This window comes from Epinephelus lanceolatus, chromosome 8, assembly GCF_041903045.1.
Source record: "Epinephelus lanceolatus isolate andai-2023 chromosome 8, ASM4190304v1, whole genome shotgun sequence".
NCBI lineage: Eukaryota > Metazoa > Chordata > Actinopteri > Perciformes > Serranidae > Epinephelus > Epinephelus lanceolatus.
Window position 1 is genome coordinate 16,534,047 of NC_135741.1, and position 15,119 is coordinate 16,549,165.

Here is a 15,119-nt window from a genome sequence, read left to right on the forward strand (position 1 = left end):
CAGAAATAAATAGCTTGGTGTTTTAAAGGAACTGCAACCTTATAAAGGCAGAGCATAAATTATTGTTGAGGCACAAAGCAAAGAAATCTACTTCCTGGCTACAGCAATTGAGAGTGATAGCTCCAAAGCATTCTCTACTTCACACACAATTCTCTATGGTTATCAAGTCAAGTCAAATGTTGTGGCTTCTCTAGTCTGCCAAGTGGACTGTAGCATGAGTGATAGACTATATCTGATTATGTTTTGCGAAACCTGCAACAGGAGCAGCGAGTTAGGCCACATTCAAAGTCAGCGATTGTGTCTTGAACACATTGTCTGTCTTTGTTTTTGTGTTTCGTTGTTTTATAAAAGAGACATTTGAGATGCACGTGGAAAGGCCAATGTGTCTGATTTTCCCGATTCCAAAGCAAATGCTCAAAGCTGCCAGTCACCCATGAGTGGCCAGCAATGCCACAGGCAATGGATGACATACACCATTACACAATTGCAAAGGAGGAAGTAAAAAACAGTGTTGTGCAACAGAATGACCATGAGATTGGCTACTCTAAAGGAAACACAGAACACACAGATATAATGTGTACTATTATGTTCATGTTATACCTTAGATACTGTACTTATGCCTCGTTTCATGGCTTTACCAACAATTTGCTTACAGAAATCCTTAATCATGTTTTCTTTGTTATTCTTTATTGTAGTATCCTGAAATAAATCTGCGTAAAACCAGAGAGGTGACGAAGACATTTGAATATTGAGCAGGCTCGGCTTATGTTAGGGCTGCTAAGCGTGCTTCCTCATTCTGTAACGGCAGGATATTATAAAAAGTGTGTATTATATATGTGTATATTCTGAATTCTTCATGTTATAAAACAGAAAGAAGTGACCTTAAAACAGTTTAGTGAATCTAACAGCACATAGAAAACAAGAATAACAGCCCCTGGAAGGTGAACATGTACTACACACACTATAAAGTATAACAAATTGTGGCAGTGATAGTTCACTCAGCCCATAAAAATATGATAAAGAATCTTTAATTGATACTGATCAACACATGCTTTTGACTCCTGATGCTCTGCTTTTGCGCCATCCACATCAAAGTGGAAAATGTGTATTTTTCAAAGAGCAAATCCACTGAGTGCCACACTGAGGCTGATTTGAAAACCAAGCCAGCACCGGCATCTTGCATCTATCAAGAACAGCTGAGCTGCTTGAGAAGCGGCCCTTATCTTATCCATGTGACGCGTGGGGATGGGGATTGGTAAGGTTTATTGGTATCAATGTCGTTAATGATTCTGTTTATCAGTCCAGTTCTTTATTGATTCCCTCATTGAGTCATGATTAATTTTCTGTGTGGGGGAAAAAGTAGGTCTTCACAGGTGTTCAGCGTCAACGCAGCTGTTTTATTATTTATGGGTCTGAACACAGTGTGGAGGCAGAGAAGAAACAAAAGGCACGCATATGACTCAGGTGTTTAACTGCTACCAGATCTCAACTGGAAGGTCAAAAATCTGCTGAGCCTGCCTGCGTGGCGCTCATGTTATAACATATGATATCTACCTCGGTAACAGATGTGCTGCTCCATAAGGAAGCAGAAGCTTGTGTGTCGCTTTTGTTTCCAGCCTTACTTAAAATAATAAAGTTACAGACATACAAGCAGCATGTTGTCATCTTTCTTCTTGAAATGAGGCCACGTCTTAGTCAACTCTTTACACTCAGTTCCAATCTCCAGTCTGACACTGCATCCACTCATACCGATTTCTGTGGAGGAGGGGGATTTGATCTTCTCTAACCAATCTAGAAACCAACATATCCGCCTGAATCTAACATCATTGTAGGTCCACACTGATGCGTAGCCATGGCAACATACTTGTTTTGCCGGGGTTTAAGAGTGGGGTGGAGCCAAGTAAAACAAACTAGGATGTCAGGCGATATTGAGCAGACATGTCAATTTAGAACAGCTTCAATAACAGCGTCTATCTTGACTACAGCACTCGCCACTGTTGTTATTACTCTTGACTGGTTCCAACATACCACTTGACAACAGGTTGACAATGCCAACGACGCGGATTCCAATGTCTGTCCAAACTTCATACACGGTGACATTACAAATTTGAGATTTACCACAGTAGTTTTCAAATTAGTGAGAGAGCTGTTCATGTTAACTAATATTTTTGAGCTTTCTTAGACTATAAGAATGGCATGTATGAAATCTGAAAATGGATGTAGTTCCTCTTTAACTTTACAAGTTCATTACATAAACAGCCTCCAAGAGCAAACAATATTTGGACAGCATGTGCTCCTGAACGCACAAAAAACTGAACTAGAAAATAATTTCTCAGGACAAAATCATTTCCAGGGTTTAACTGTCTCTCAGTTTCTGAGTATTTTTCACTGTTGAGAAAAAAACTATAATATTCTAGCTTTTCCTGTTTATTCCCCCACTTAGGAACCATGCGTATGCATGTCTGTAAACATTTCTGTCGTCCTCTAAGCAACAGTTTGTAAGTCAGCAAAGCACACCTCTATAATCCCATGGCTGTTTCTCAACTGACCTATATTTCATTTCAAAGGAATTCAGAAAATGTACAACTGGACAAACTACGCACAAATTCATTTCCTAGCTCACACATAGGAACAATTTTTCACTTAGCTCTGTGTGGTTCCTAATAGTTGATTTATTATTATAGCAACCGTGTATTTACCAACATCTTCAGCCAGAATTATGCTGGTCAGTCTGGAGGGCTGGGTGGAGAGAGCCTGGAGAACAGCTTTCCGGGAGCAGCCTCTGCTGCTCTCTTCATCCACACCCTGGATGCTTGCCACCTCTGGTCTGGTGGAAGACCTGGAAGAATTATGACCAGACAAAAAAACAGGTCATGTACTAAAGTGGAGCAGCAGCCCTTTCGTTCTTCTACATTTGTCACAATAACAATGTCGACCTTATGTTCATCATAAACAGACTTTAAGGTCCCGTGTGTAGGATTTAGAGGCATCTAGTCGTGAGGTTGCAGAACTTTAAGGCCCTGACAAATCAAGCCGACGGTCAGCTGTTGGTTGCATTGTTGCCATCAATGAGCATCTGTCAACCAAGTCACCTCAGTGTGTCCTACACCGCTGGCCCTCATGTGCCCTTGTCAGCTTTTTTTCAGCTGATTCAGCATGTTGAATCAGCGACAGAGGAGCCCATCTGTGAATTAAATCACTCCGATTGGTAGTTCAAGCTCAGTGCACAAGATCCGAAATGGAGGTGAGGAAAGTAAACAAACAGCTTAAGTCAAGAGGGAGTGAAACTAAAACAAACTTGTTGCATAAGGTAAGATTATTTTTCTTTAGCCATTAAGCTTATTAGCAAAAACGCTTCATGATAGTTTGTGTTGTCGTTGGTACACATGCTCTGTTCTTTCAACATTGGATTGTGTTATTAATGGGCTAACTGGCTAATTAGCATGTCGACAGTGTTCTGGTTTCCCTTTTTGAATGACACGTACAGACTATCTCCATCTGCTGATGTGGAGAGATATTTCATCTCACACACTGGGAGAATGTACATGCTGGTCAGCCGTCGGCTGTGGTCTTTGCAGTGTTTTCATGTACAACTTTTTGGCTGGGACACGGGTGACATGAGGAAACACAATAGCTGGCCTTTATTGCCACTAGTTATTTAAACTCAGTGTGGTGTGTCAAGCATCTAGGAGAACTACAGAAGCAAACACGAAAACACAAATGGCCCGATCTAGAGCCAGTGTCTGATTTGTCCATCCTGGGCTACTGTACAAAAACATAGTGGACTCAGTGGAAGAGGACCCACTCTGTATGTAGATATAAACACTCTTTCCAAGGTAACAAAACCACAATTCTTATTTTCAGGTGATTGTAAACCAAAGAAAACATAGTCATGAATATTTTATACCATTTCTATCAATAGATGCCCCTAAATCCTTCACACCTGAGGCCGTATTCACAAAGATTGGGAGAATACTCTCAGAGCTCCTAACTTAGCCCAATTTTTTTTAGTGAGGAGTAATTTAGGAAAGTTCTCAGAGGGACAGACACTTTTATCTTAGTGAGGAGGTGTGGTTAACCCTGTTGCTAGGTATGATGGATTCTTTTAACAGATGTGATTGGTTGTCAGTGCCACGCCCTTTAGTGAACCTGCAAGGTGTGGACACCCAGTGGAAATGAAATGAACTGCTGACAGTGAAAGTGTTGTCATTAGTGCTGCACGATTTGATAAAAATGTGCGATTGCGATTATGGTGGACAATATTGCGATTTGCGATTGCGATTGCGATTACAATAAAATATAATAAATAAATGGTATCATGAGTCTTTTTTCTTGATTCAGTGTCTCTCCTACATTACATTAGGGGGCACCAACCTGACATAGTTATTGTTATGGACAGACAGTGTGTCAATGACCATCAACAGACTGAGCACAGTCAAACACGCTGCCTGTATAGCTAAATTTGGCACATTTACGTGACTAAAGTGATCATATTAATTAATGTGCACTGCTCCCTCTTAAATACATGTTACACAGCACGTCTTTCTGTTCAACGTCGCCGTACCTGAATCCAAATTATTGCCATGTAATAGACGTTGCATTTTTTTCACCACCAACTCAGCCTGTTCATGGTTGTGCTCATACTCTTCTTCAGCGTCTGTGTTGGTCACTGCTGCACGCTGGCTGCACGCACCAGGATAGCTTGTGGGTGTGATGTCAACAAACTCCACACACTACAGGAGAGGCAGTCACGTTCACAGGCACACACGTTAACATTTATTTAGCCTACATTAAATCGCAAATCGCAGCCTTTTATGCGGTTATGTAATCGCACAGCCTGACATCGCGATTGCGATTGCGATTAGATTAATCGTGCAGCACTAGTTGTCATTGTTTGTGTGATCACTCTGCTGATGGAAGGTTGAGACAGACCCAAGTCATCACTGCTGCATTTTCCAGTTTTCCAAGTATCTTAGTGTTGTAATCATTTTATTTCTGGTGTCATAGCGTAAGTTGGGAAAAGTGATCCCTAATGACATCAACCACACATATTATCCATGCACGAGCTATTCTGTGGCATTTCATTTGCTCACTGTCATTCTGCGTTAGGAGAATATTTCTACAAACTTTGTGTTTCCACCATTTTCTCCTCTGATTAAGAAACTCTTAAGCCTCTTAAAAGTCCCCTTCCTTCTCCGTACAGTTTCTCGCCTTAGGAGGTCTTTTAAGTAGTGTATGACTTATCTTTACAAGGACCTAGTCTTAACTTTAAGGGGAAAAGAATTTAGTCACTAGGAGCAACTCTTGGAAGCTTTGTGAACATGGCCCCTGACCTTTAAGGTGACATTTTCATACATGGGGTGGAGTTGTGTCCTTACTGTAACCTTGGATGGCTTCAAAGGTGAATAACGTACAGGAAAATCTTAATCTCAATCGCTTTAGCTGTCTCAGGGCCCCCCACACATTCTCAGTACACTTGGCCATGTGGCCTCGCATGCCCCAGGCAACATGACACTGCTCCACACAGCATGCCCTCAGCTCCCCTTCACCTCACGCAGCCAGACTACTCACCATCTGTAGCAGCCTTCAGTAGTTTCCAACGTGAAGTTAATTCTCGTACTTCTAGCGAGCGGTAGCAACACTTTGGGGATATTCAGTTTCGAGGAACCGTTAACTCTTATAACGGTTAATAATACGAGCAATACAAACACTGGTAACTTAAAGGAAATCATTTCCGTTTCATGAGCGTGCGCAGATTTACTGGTAGCGATCCTAACGGTCGAATGAATGAACGCTGAGTTTCTGTACTAGCTAAACTTCCTCCGTCTCATTAAGTTTAGCTATTTGTGCGGTAGTTTAGGAGCTGTGGCTCTGGGGCAGACGTTCAGGTGGGCTAACATCGCTACTGAAAGCTATTTCAAACACGTTATCTTCCTGCTCAATTTCAGTTTGACTCAGTAGTTAACAGACAGCAGGCACATGATGGTAACAGTTACAATGTCCCCGAGCCCTCTAACTCAGCTCCTTCGCTTCGTAACGTTATATCCTCGGAGATTCTTTAAAACACGAAGCGACTACTAATTCCAAAGCCCCGGTTCAATATTAATATATACAGCTAGCTTACAAAGGCATAATGTATTTTAGTACAAATACCCGCCATTAGCAATAATTGGACTTCCCCAGTGTGCATGCCGGGAGTGGGTATACGTCACAGACAGGGTGGTCAACAGCGAGGATGACGCGCTTTCTTAAAGGTACAGTTTGTTTTTCTCAGTCATCCATTTCAATTGAATTAGGCCTTTATTTAATTGAATTGGTTTTAATTTTAATCTAATTATATAAATCTACGCTGCAAGCAAGCCTGGATTACCCTAGAGAGGGGGGAAAGTGGACCCCAGACCTTTAGGGGAAAGCCCCTTGATCATTGTGTGCTTGGTTGGTTTTAATTTACTTAACTGCACATTTGTTTTAGAAATAGCCCTATGCATCACTATACTACAAAATCAACAGGAACCTGCACTATAAGTGTATAAATGCTGGTTAAAAGCAAACCAGAGCTGTTGTTACTTTTAGCTGAATGCACTCAAACCTTGTAGTGCGTGGATTGGGGTCTATGTATTTTATTGTGCCTTCGATGTTTATAGTGTATTGTGCTTGTATGATGTTTTAAACTGTATATTTTAACAACATTTTAGGTCTACATGTAAAAGCCCAACTAGGAATAAGAGTTGAAAATTAGCAATAGCTATAAACATCAGTCCCATACTCTGTATTGGAACTATGTTATATTGCATTGTCCCTGTCAAATAAAATGAAATTTTAAATAAATAAGCCATCTTGTTGAAAATTCTGATTAATAACTAGTAATATTCTTATTTTTTTCATCAATATTTTATCAGACTTTTTTTGTCTAACATAAACAGTCTCACCAAGTGTTAGCAAAATATATGTAAATACGCAAGAGGAAAAAACATAATAACTAAATAAAATAATTTAAAAAAATACATAAATAACAAAACATTAGTAACTCCTTAAAAAATCTATATTCCCACATAAATATGCGCCACAATCTGCTCTGATGTACAAGCAGCTAATTAGCTTTCAGGCATCCAAAAAGTGTGCAAAAGAGCACCATGCACATGGCGTGTGATTTACTTTAAGACACATATTTTAATTTTTGGTGGTGGTCAATGGTGCACTTTTATTCACATCAAGATGACAGCATGTGCACAAATTGTGATTGTGGTTGCCATCTCATTTCAATTTCAATTCAATAAGCTTTATTGGCATGACATTTCATATGTGTTGCCGAAGCACAATTACAATTTCAGACAGTGAATGACATTAACTGTAGTGGAATATAATAAGCATTTAAATGATTAAAGAACCAAATAACAAGAGTGAATATAAATAGAATACAAAATCATAGACATACAGATTAAAGAAAAAAAAACTCATTAATTGGAGGAGTAAATAAAAAGGCAGAGTGTGATCTGTGAGGAGATGAACTATATGTTTCCTTGCTATCAACTTTTTATTGTTGTTCATATAACAAGCAACAATCACAATAACACACAACAATCCCCCTCACCCCCCACCCCTAGCGCCAACCAGTCCAATTTGCTGGCCTAAGTAGATCAACTGACAAAGAAAAGTAAATTGATTAAGAGGGAGATGGACTATATGTTGCTGTCTTGCTTGTCTCTCAGGCTGTGACATGAATACATTTGATTTTTGTTAAGAACTTTGTCCTGATTTCCTCATATGTACTGCATTGTAGCAGGAAATGTTGCCCTGTCTAAACCTGTCTCTGAGGACAGAGCTGACACAGCCTGTCTTGTCTGGGCAGCCAGGTCTGCCTGTGTCTGCCAGTCTCTATGGCCAGGCTGTGATCACTGAGTCTGTACATAGTGTCTTTCTCAGTGCCTGATTGGTCACGACAGACACATAGTTTGCCATCATGTATTGTCTGCTCAGAGCAGGGGTCAGCAACCTCTACTATATTTGGCCAAAAAGGGAAAAAAAATCTGTTTGGAGCTGCAAAACCTACTTGAGCCTTATAATAAAGGTAAAATAGCCCATTTTAAGTTGAATTTAGCCTGTCAACATTACTAACAGATCTAAATGAGCATTCATTAATATGATTTAGTACAAGATGGTTTTCTGCAGTGTGCTATTTATATGATTATTTGCTACTTTAACTTTGCAGCATTGCCAGTGAAAGCAAACTAATCTGTCCACACACTATTAAATTCTCTATTTTTCCTTGAGACTTTTCCCTTTTTGCATTTGGAATCCACAGCTAGCCTAGCTAGGACGACTCAAAACTACTGCAGCCATTGTTAGTGATGGTTTAAGAGGAAAAGGCGCCAGGCTGGATGTGTGACGCACATTTTAGTTGATGAAATGTTTTTTTAAAGCGGTGTACAGGCTACACATTGTCACAGTTAAAGAATGTAAGAATCACTTTAGGCCTACAACAATAAATAAAAAGTAAAATGTTAAAAAAAATAGTGGTTATTCATTTCCAAATAATTTTCTGTCAAAGCCACAAGGAGCCATTGGAGAGGGTCTAAAAAGCTGCAGGTTGCTAACCCCTGGTTTAGAGCCAAATAGCACTGAAGTTTGTTTTGAGTTTTTGGGGTAGATGACCAATAGTTTATTTAGTTTTCTTTTTCTTTAGCGAGAATTTGGTTGGCTGGATTGTGTGAGGATTGTTCTGAGGCCTTGTGCTGTTAGAGGAAGTGAGCCTGAGGACCAGCCGTCTATACTATAATTTGATTTTGTTGGTCTGTTCTGGGGTTTCTTCATTTTTTTCTGGTTAAAGGTTTTTTGTTTGTTTGTTTAATTGTTGTTGTTTTTTTTTTTAAATCTGTTTTGTTTTTGCAGTTGTGCAGTTCCTTATTCGCTGCAGGGTCAGAGGACAGAGGCTGTTGTATGTTGTAAAGCACTCTGAGGCAAATTGTGATTTGTGATATTGGGCTGTGTAAATCAATAAACTTGAATAAAACTGAAATTGAATCAACAAGCATTGTCAAGCAGCATTTGAATTCCCCTTTGGCACACCAAGTTCATCAACTTTGAATGTCACTGTTGAAGCAATACAACTGAGATACCAGGTTATATTGTAGGTACACATATACAATCTAATGCAGCCAAAAAGCCCTTAAATTTATCCACATATCTCAAGCTTATGTGCAGTTTTTATTGACACAGTGTCAGAAAGATGTGCATTAATCTCTTGTGTATATTTGAAGTCTCTCAGATACTGTATGTCATGGCGATGGACAAAACTTTGCACACCATAAAGCAATCTAATATGTAACCATCATTAAAGACAGCCATAGAAATGACTGGGAAAAAAAAAAAGAATTGATTCATTGCTTCATCACATAACTTTGTATATTCTTGCTCTAGTGATAACTCTAAGTGTTTGGCTACTCCTTGACACTCATTAAATAGACTTACCTGTCTGTGGACTCTGGCCATGTAAGATAAATGAAAGCCATTAAGGCATAAATCAAACATTACCTTGCCCTTCCACACACAAAAAAAAAATCTGCTCTTCACGGTTATTAAATATGAAGTGCAGGGTATTTAGACAATGGCCAACTCTAGTAACTGACTAATTTGTGTACAGCACAACTGGTTTTGTATTGTTTTACATTGACAAGGCAGACCATCACATACGTCTGCCTGCCAATCATTCCTCCATTGCATCTTTTTGCTGTCTGAGTCTTCAGCATGCAGTCAAGAACATGCAGTGTACAACTTTTCACCCCTAGGTGTCACTGACAGCTACATGGATATTATTCTGACCCATAGGCATGGATGACAGCAGTGACTGGTGGGGAAAAGTTATTACACAGGATATGGGTAAAGAAGGGAATGCAATATTTAACAAACAAAAAGACTATGGCCAAAAAAGGCAACATGTTTGACTGCATAATACTGTGTAAGATTAAGAGCCAAAATCTCAGAACGTCTAATATCTGATCTCCCCTTGGTTTGTTTGTGTATGAGATCATTTTCTGGCTTTAAAATCAGTCCTGAGATAGAACATGAATTGTTAACAGAATGTTAATTATACATTCTGAGTTCAGCTGGCTGCATTATTTCTGATCCAACCCACTCATCTGCTTTGAAGTTATTATGGCAATGCCCCTCCTGGTCTGTGCCTCTCGTTTTCTCGACACAGAGAGATGCACAGCTTGATTAGCGAATACACTGTGGTTTTGAAGTGTTTTACATAATGCAGCACTGTGCCAAAGGTGACATATTGTTTGAGTCAGAATGCATTAGCAGTGAAAGCCCATCACTGGCTGGTGCTGTGTTCCAATAGGCTGGTTTTAATGACAACCATACAGTTGCAACGGCAGCACTCTCCACCTATGATATACAGTATATCCACACTCCAAAGGTAACGTGATCTAAAGTGACAGCTGCTCCAACTTGGTTTGACTTTTTCAAGCTATTTTGGGTTGTAATACAATGACATATCTTTCTTCAGCACAATGATGGCAGTTGAGAATGAAACCTGAGAAGACAAGCACAACTTTAATTTATTTTTGGCAAAGCTGCTCCATGTGGGCTTCAGTCCTACTTTTAGTTTCATCTTTGTACCCTATCCACGGGCAGTGCACGTACAATTGATGTCAGGAGTGAATGATGTAATGTCTAAGAACATGGAAAACAATACCTGAATGTCACGCTCTGTGTCTGTCGCACTTCACATGGACGCCCATGTCTAGACAACACAAAGTGCAGCACCAGACTGAACTCATTGACAGGGAAAAGTTCTTGTAATGTAGAGTTCTTTTCTGGGCCTTGTTTCTTGGATAGATCTTTACATGATTTTCTCGATCCAAATCTGGCAGACTTAGAGCTCAGCAGCCATGAGGTATGGCCAATGAATAAACAGGAAGTTCTCAAAGAGTTGGAAATTTAGTGAGTTTAATTGTCATAACCTTTAACAGTTGCTGATTGCAGTACTTATAATCAACTGTTGTTCTTAAAGGGCCAGTTCACCCCAAAATCAAATATACATACTTTCCCTCTTACTTGCAGTGCTATTCATCAGTCTAGATTGTGTTGATGTGAGTTGCTGATTGTTGGAGATATTGGCGGTAGAGATGTCTGCCTTCTCTCCAATATAATGGAACTAGATGGCACTTGACTTGTGGTGCTGCGCGCAAACAATACGTTTGAAAAACACTAATGTCTCTTTTCAGAAATCGTGACCTGGTTACTGAAGATAATCCACAGACCTTGTTGTGAGCAGTTTCATGTAGGAACTATTTCCTTCTACAGAACTACACTCACCAACTGTATTACTGCGCAGAAGGAAATGTGCATCTACTCATGGACGAGAAGCTTGTGCTCATGATAACACAGGATGTAAACATTAATGGCGTCCTCCTCGCAAATTTGCAAATCCTAGGATAGCAAATGAATGGCCTGTCTTACTCTGCCTCTGATCAGCTTACCCTGACATTCTTACCCTAACCTTAACCAATGCTACCCCTCTTGCCTAAACCTAACCAATCCAGCCAACGGCAATGATCCATAGGGAACATAAGGCAGGTTATTTGCTATCCTAGGATTTGCAAATTTGCTCCTTCCTCTGCTGAGCTGTAACGTTAGCTAGCTCAGGTGAGCTAGCAGTAGATGCACTCTTCCTTCTGCATAGTGATACGGTTGGTGGGTGTAGTTTGGTAGAAGGAAAGTAGTTCCTACATGAAACTCCTCACAGCAAAGTTTGTGGATTATCTTGAGTAACCAGGTCATGATTTCTGTAAAGAGACATTGCTGTTGAGTTTTTCTAATGTGTTTTTTGGCACTTTGAGCACCACAAGCCGAGTGCCATCTAGTTTCATTATATGCGGGAGAAGGCAGACATATGTATGGCGAATATCTCTGACACTCTGCAACTCACACCAAAACAGTCTAGACTGATAAATAGCACTACAGGAAAGAATGCATATTTTTGATTTTGGGGTGAACTGTCCCTTTAATGCTCAACCTTTCAGTTCCAAATTATTAAAAATCCACTCGCTCTTATACTGGGCAATGGTGCTGCATTACATACCACTCCTGAACACATCAAAGCCCTTCACCTCTGCTATAACACTGAAGTCCATGCAGCGACACCCATATGTTGCACATAAAATATTTTCCTATGTCACAAATGGCTGCAGCTGCTGTAAAATTCCGTCTAGTGTCTGCTCATCTGGCATGCATCAGCAGTCACATCCTTCCTGGTGTGAAGTCGGGAACTTTTCTTGGCCACCATGCTTGGCTTGGTCCAAACAAGTGGGTGCAGGAGGCCATGGCACTTACTTAAACTGTTACTCAATGGCAGTGCTCTCAGCTGGTGGCTCAGCTTTTACCAGAAACGTAATAGGCTTTGGACGGGTCACTGCTTCAAATAGTTTTGGAAGTACACAGCTTAAGGGTCCCCCTAGGTGTGAGGCTCAGTAAAAAACTGCTGTAGGTAGGCATAATAAAAGGTGTTACTATCCAGTGGAATCAGCCTTTTCCTCGGGGAGCTGTATGTTCCAAGAAATGTAAAAAAGGACAGGGAGGTGGGACTAGCTGTCGCGCAACTCTGTGTGTGATAAGACTACAGATGTCCAGAGGGGCTAGAATCCAAAGTCTGCTGAACTTCTAATATATGAAAGAAAATAATGAAAGAAAAAAAAATCCTTAAATATCAACCTTTCCCTTGAGAAGTAATACACCTTTTCACTTTCAGATTAGCTTGGCGTGGAAAGTCAAACAGTTACACTCTACAGGGCTGTGCTTTTAAGGGTCAGGTCACTTTACACAGCCTTAACTACATGCTGTAAATTCCCTTGCCATTTCCATGGTGTAGGCATTATTAGGTAGATAGAGCTGAGTGGATTTGCATTTGCAGCTCTATGCATTCATGAGCATGGACAATGAAGGTATAATCTTGCCAAAATGCTTCCATGTGCCTCTCATTTAATGCATACGAACTTCTCTTTATTTACAACTGAAAGAGATTTCTCATTTAAATTCACCTCAGGTAAAATTATATTAATAATAGCCCTCTTGATACTAGTTTAAAGCATTAGACTACCTTTTAGCCATATTATTGATAGCACGCTGCATTAAAATTAAAATATGTTAAATATTACAATGCAGAAATGAAGCAGAACTAAACATTTTGCTGTTTCATAGCAGAGCCAAAAGCTGCTGTGGGCTACACTGTGGGGCTGCAACCCTACAGCAGACACGCCGTTTAACTAGACCCTGGAAAGTCTTTACAAGCCACAGGTGGGGAGTCACTTTCGGCACATTACATTTGGGTCCTAATTTCCCGTCTTGTAGCCCCCCGTGGAGCCACTGTGCCGTGTCTTTGCTGGTTTGCTTTTTAAGACTTCCTCTCCTCACTTCATCTGATAGACCCGCAGCAATGTGTTGAAAGAGAACACATCTGAGTACACAAGTACAAAAAAAAAAACAAAGAGAATTTGAATGTATTGGTCATTAACCACATATGCCAAAACACTATTATTAGGAGATTAAGAATAATCATCTGGCACTTCATTTGGATTCATGCATAATTCCTGCTTAATTCTGTTATGGGATGACGTGTAAGGATGATTCCACACTCAAGCTCTTGCAAAATTACTTATGGCACGAGCAGATAATGGACCAAGCCGTGCAATATATCAATTTAGACCACCCCACACACTGCCTCTCAGGCCTAACAAAGGTCACAACAAACACTTTGAGGCTCTGCCCACCTGTTTAAACAAGAGGAGAAGATCAGGACAATGCATCACACAATGGACAGATAGTGTTAACACCTCCTGCATTAGGAGGCCCGAGCAGACAGTGATGTCATCATCACTGGCATCGCTTTTAATAAAACCCTGAGGAATATTAAGGCTATGCTATCATCAAAGGAACTGAGGCAAGAATGACTTCACTCTGTTCGGAGAACAAATAATAAACACAGTGTATTAAACTTTAAACTTTAATTCAATATACCGAGTGTGAAGCAGAGAAAGTGCCCATTAGGTCCATTATTACAAGGCAGGGTTGCAGACACCGGGCTTGGGCAATTAGTAGTGGCATAAGTCACCATTCAAACATGCATGAATGAGAAATTACAACAGTGTGGGGTGCAATTACCTCTCCCAAATCAGTGCGTGTCAGATGACATTATCTTGCAGGCTGAGAGCCATTACTGAGCTGAGGCTTTCTGGCCCCAGAGGAGTGAGGAGGGGTCAACTACTGTGGGGGGAACAGGTCATTTGGTCCCCTCCTGTGACATGAGGACATCTCTCTGGAGCCTGGAGGGCCTCACGTGTTCAAGGCATGCAGCGTTAAGGGAGTCATTTCTGTTTGACCACTACTCTTTCATCACAGAGATGATTTATTTTCATGCAGACTGTTGAAAGTGTTCAATTCAGAACTAAAGGCACCATTTGTAGCTGTTGAAACGGCACAGGGGATAATTTACTTCTGAAGTGGTAATTGGGAAAACAGTACAGTGTGTTGCGACACTCATGCCGCTGCAGGTGGTCATGGGTAATGTGTGTTACGTAATCTGCCATTTGTAAAACATCTGTGGAAGGAAGTAAAATCTGATGATGCTTTTACTTGGCTGCCATTCTGAGGGTCAGCAGCTTATCGGCGCAGCCTGGTTGTGTTTTAGACTTCACAGCAGGGCAGGGCTGCACAGAGGAATGACAACAGCCCCCCTGGGCATCAGCCAGCTCCAAGGCCACTCGGCTCATGTCTATGTTATTAATGATCATATGAGTTGTGAGTTGAACTTGCGTTCATTGGACCTGCGTCACACATGTGTCTCCTGTAGGCATATAAACAGCTTGGCCACCAGGCACAGGTCAAACTGAATCAGAAAAAATCAATATAGTGTTGCTGTTGTTACTATGGAGTTATGCAAGTCACATTATTAGATGTAAATGTGCTCAGAGGATAACTGTCACTGAGGATTTACAGAGTTATAATGTACGATATGTCCCTTTGACCCCACACACAACTGCTCACAAGTTGCAATAATGCAAAATGGAATCATTTTTAAGCAGGATTGCAAATTAGATGAGAGATGAACATTTTGTTCA

At 40.5% G+C, this 15,119-nt stretch overlaps 1 protein-coding gene across 2 annotated transcripts in view; it reads right to left on the reverse strand.

The window, feature by feature from the left end:
• The window catches only part of nup210 (nucleoporin 210), a 44,098-nt gene extending 37,894 nt beyond the window's left edge, over positions 1 to 6,204 (reverse strand). For both annotated transcript variants that reach the window (XM_033629530.2, XM_033629529.2), the window contains exons 1-2: positions 5,572 to 6,204; positions 2,700 to 2,839 (exon numbers count right to left, since the gene is read on the reverse strand). In XM_033629530.2, coding sequence (XP_033485421.2) covers positions 2,700 to 2,839; positions 5,572 to 5,732 — 301 coding nt within the window. In that variant the 5' untranslated portion in view covers positions 5,733 to 6,204. The remainder of the gene's footprint in view (positions 1 to 2,699; positions 2,840 to 5,571) is intronic.
• Positions 6,205 to 15,119: the final 8,915 nt, after the last annotated feature.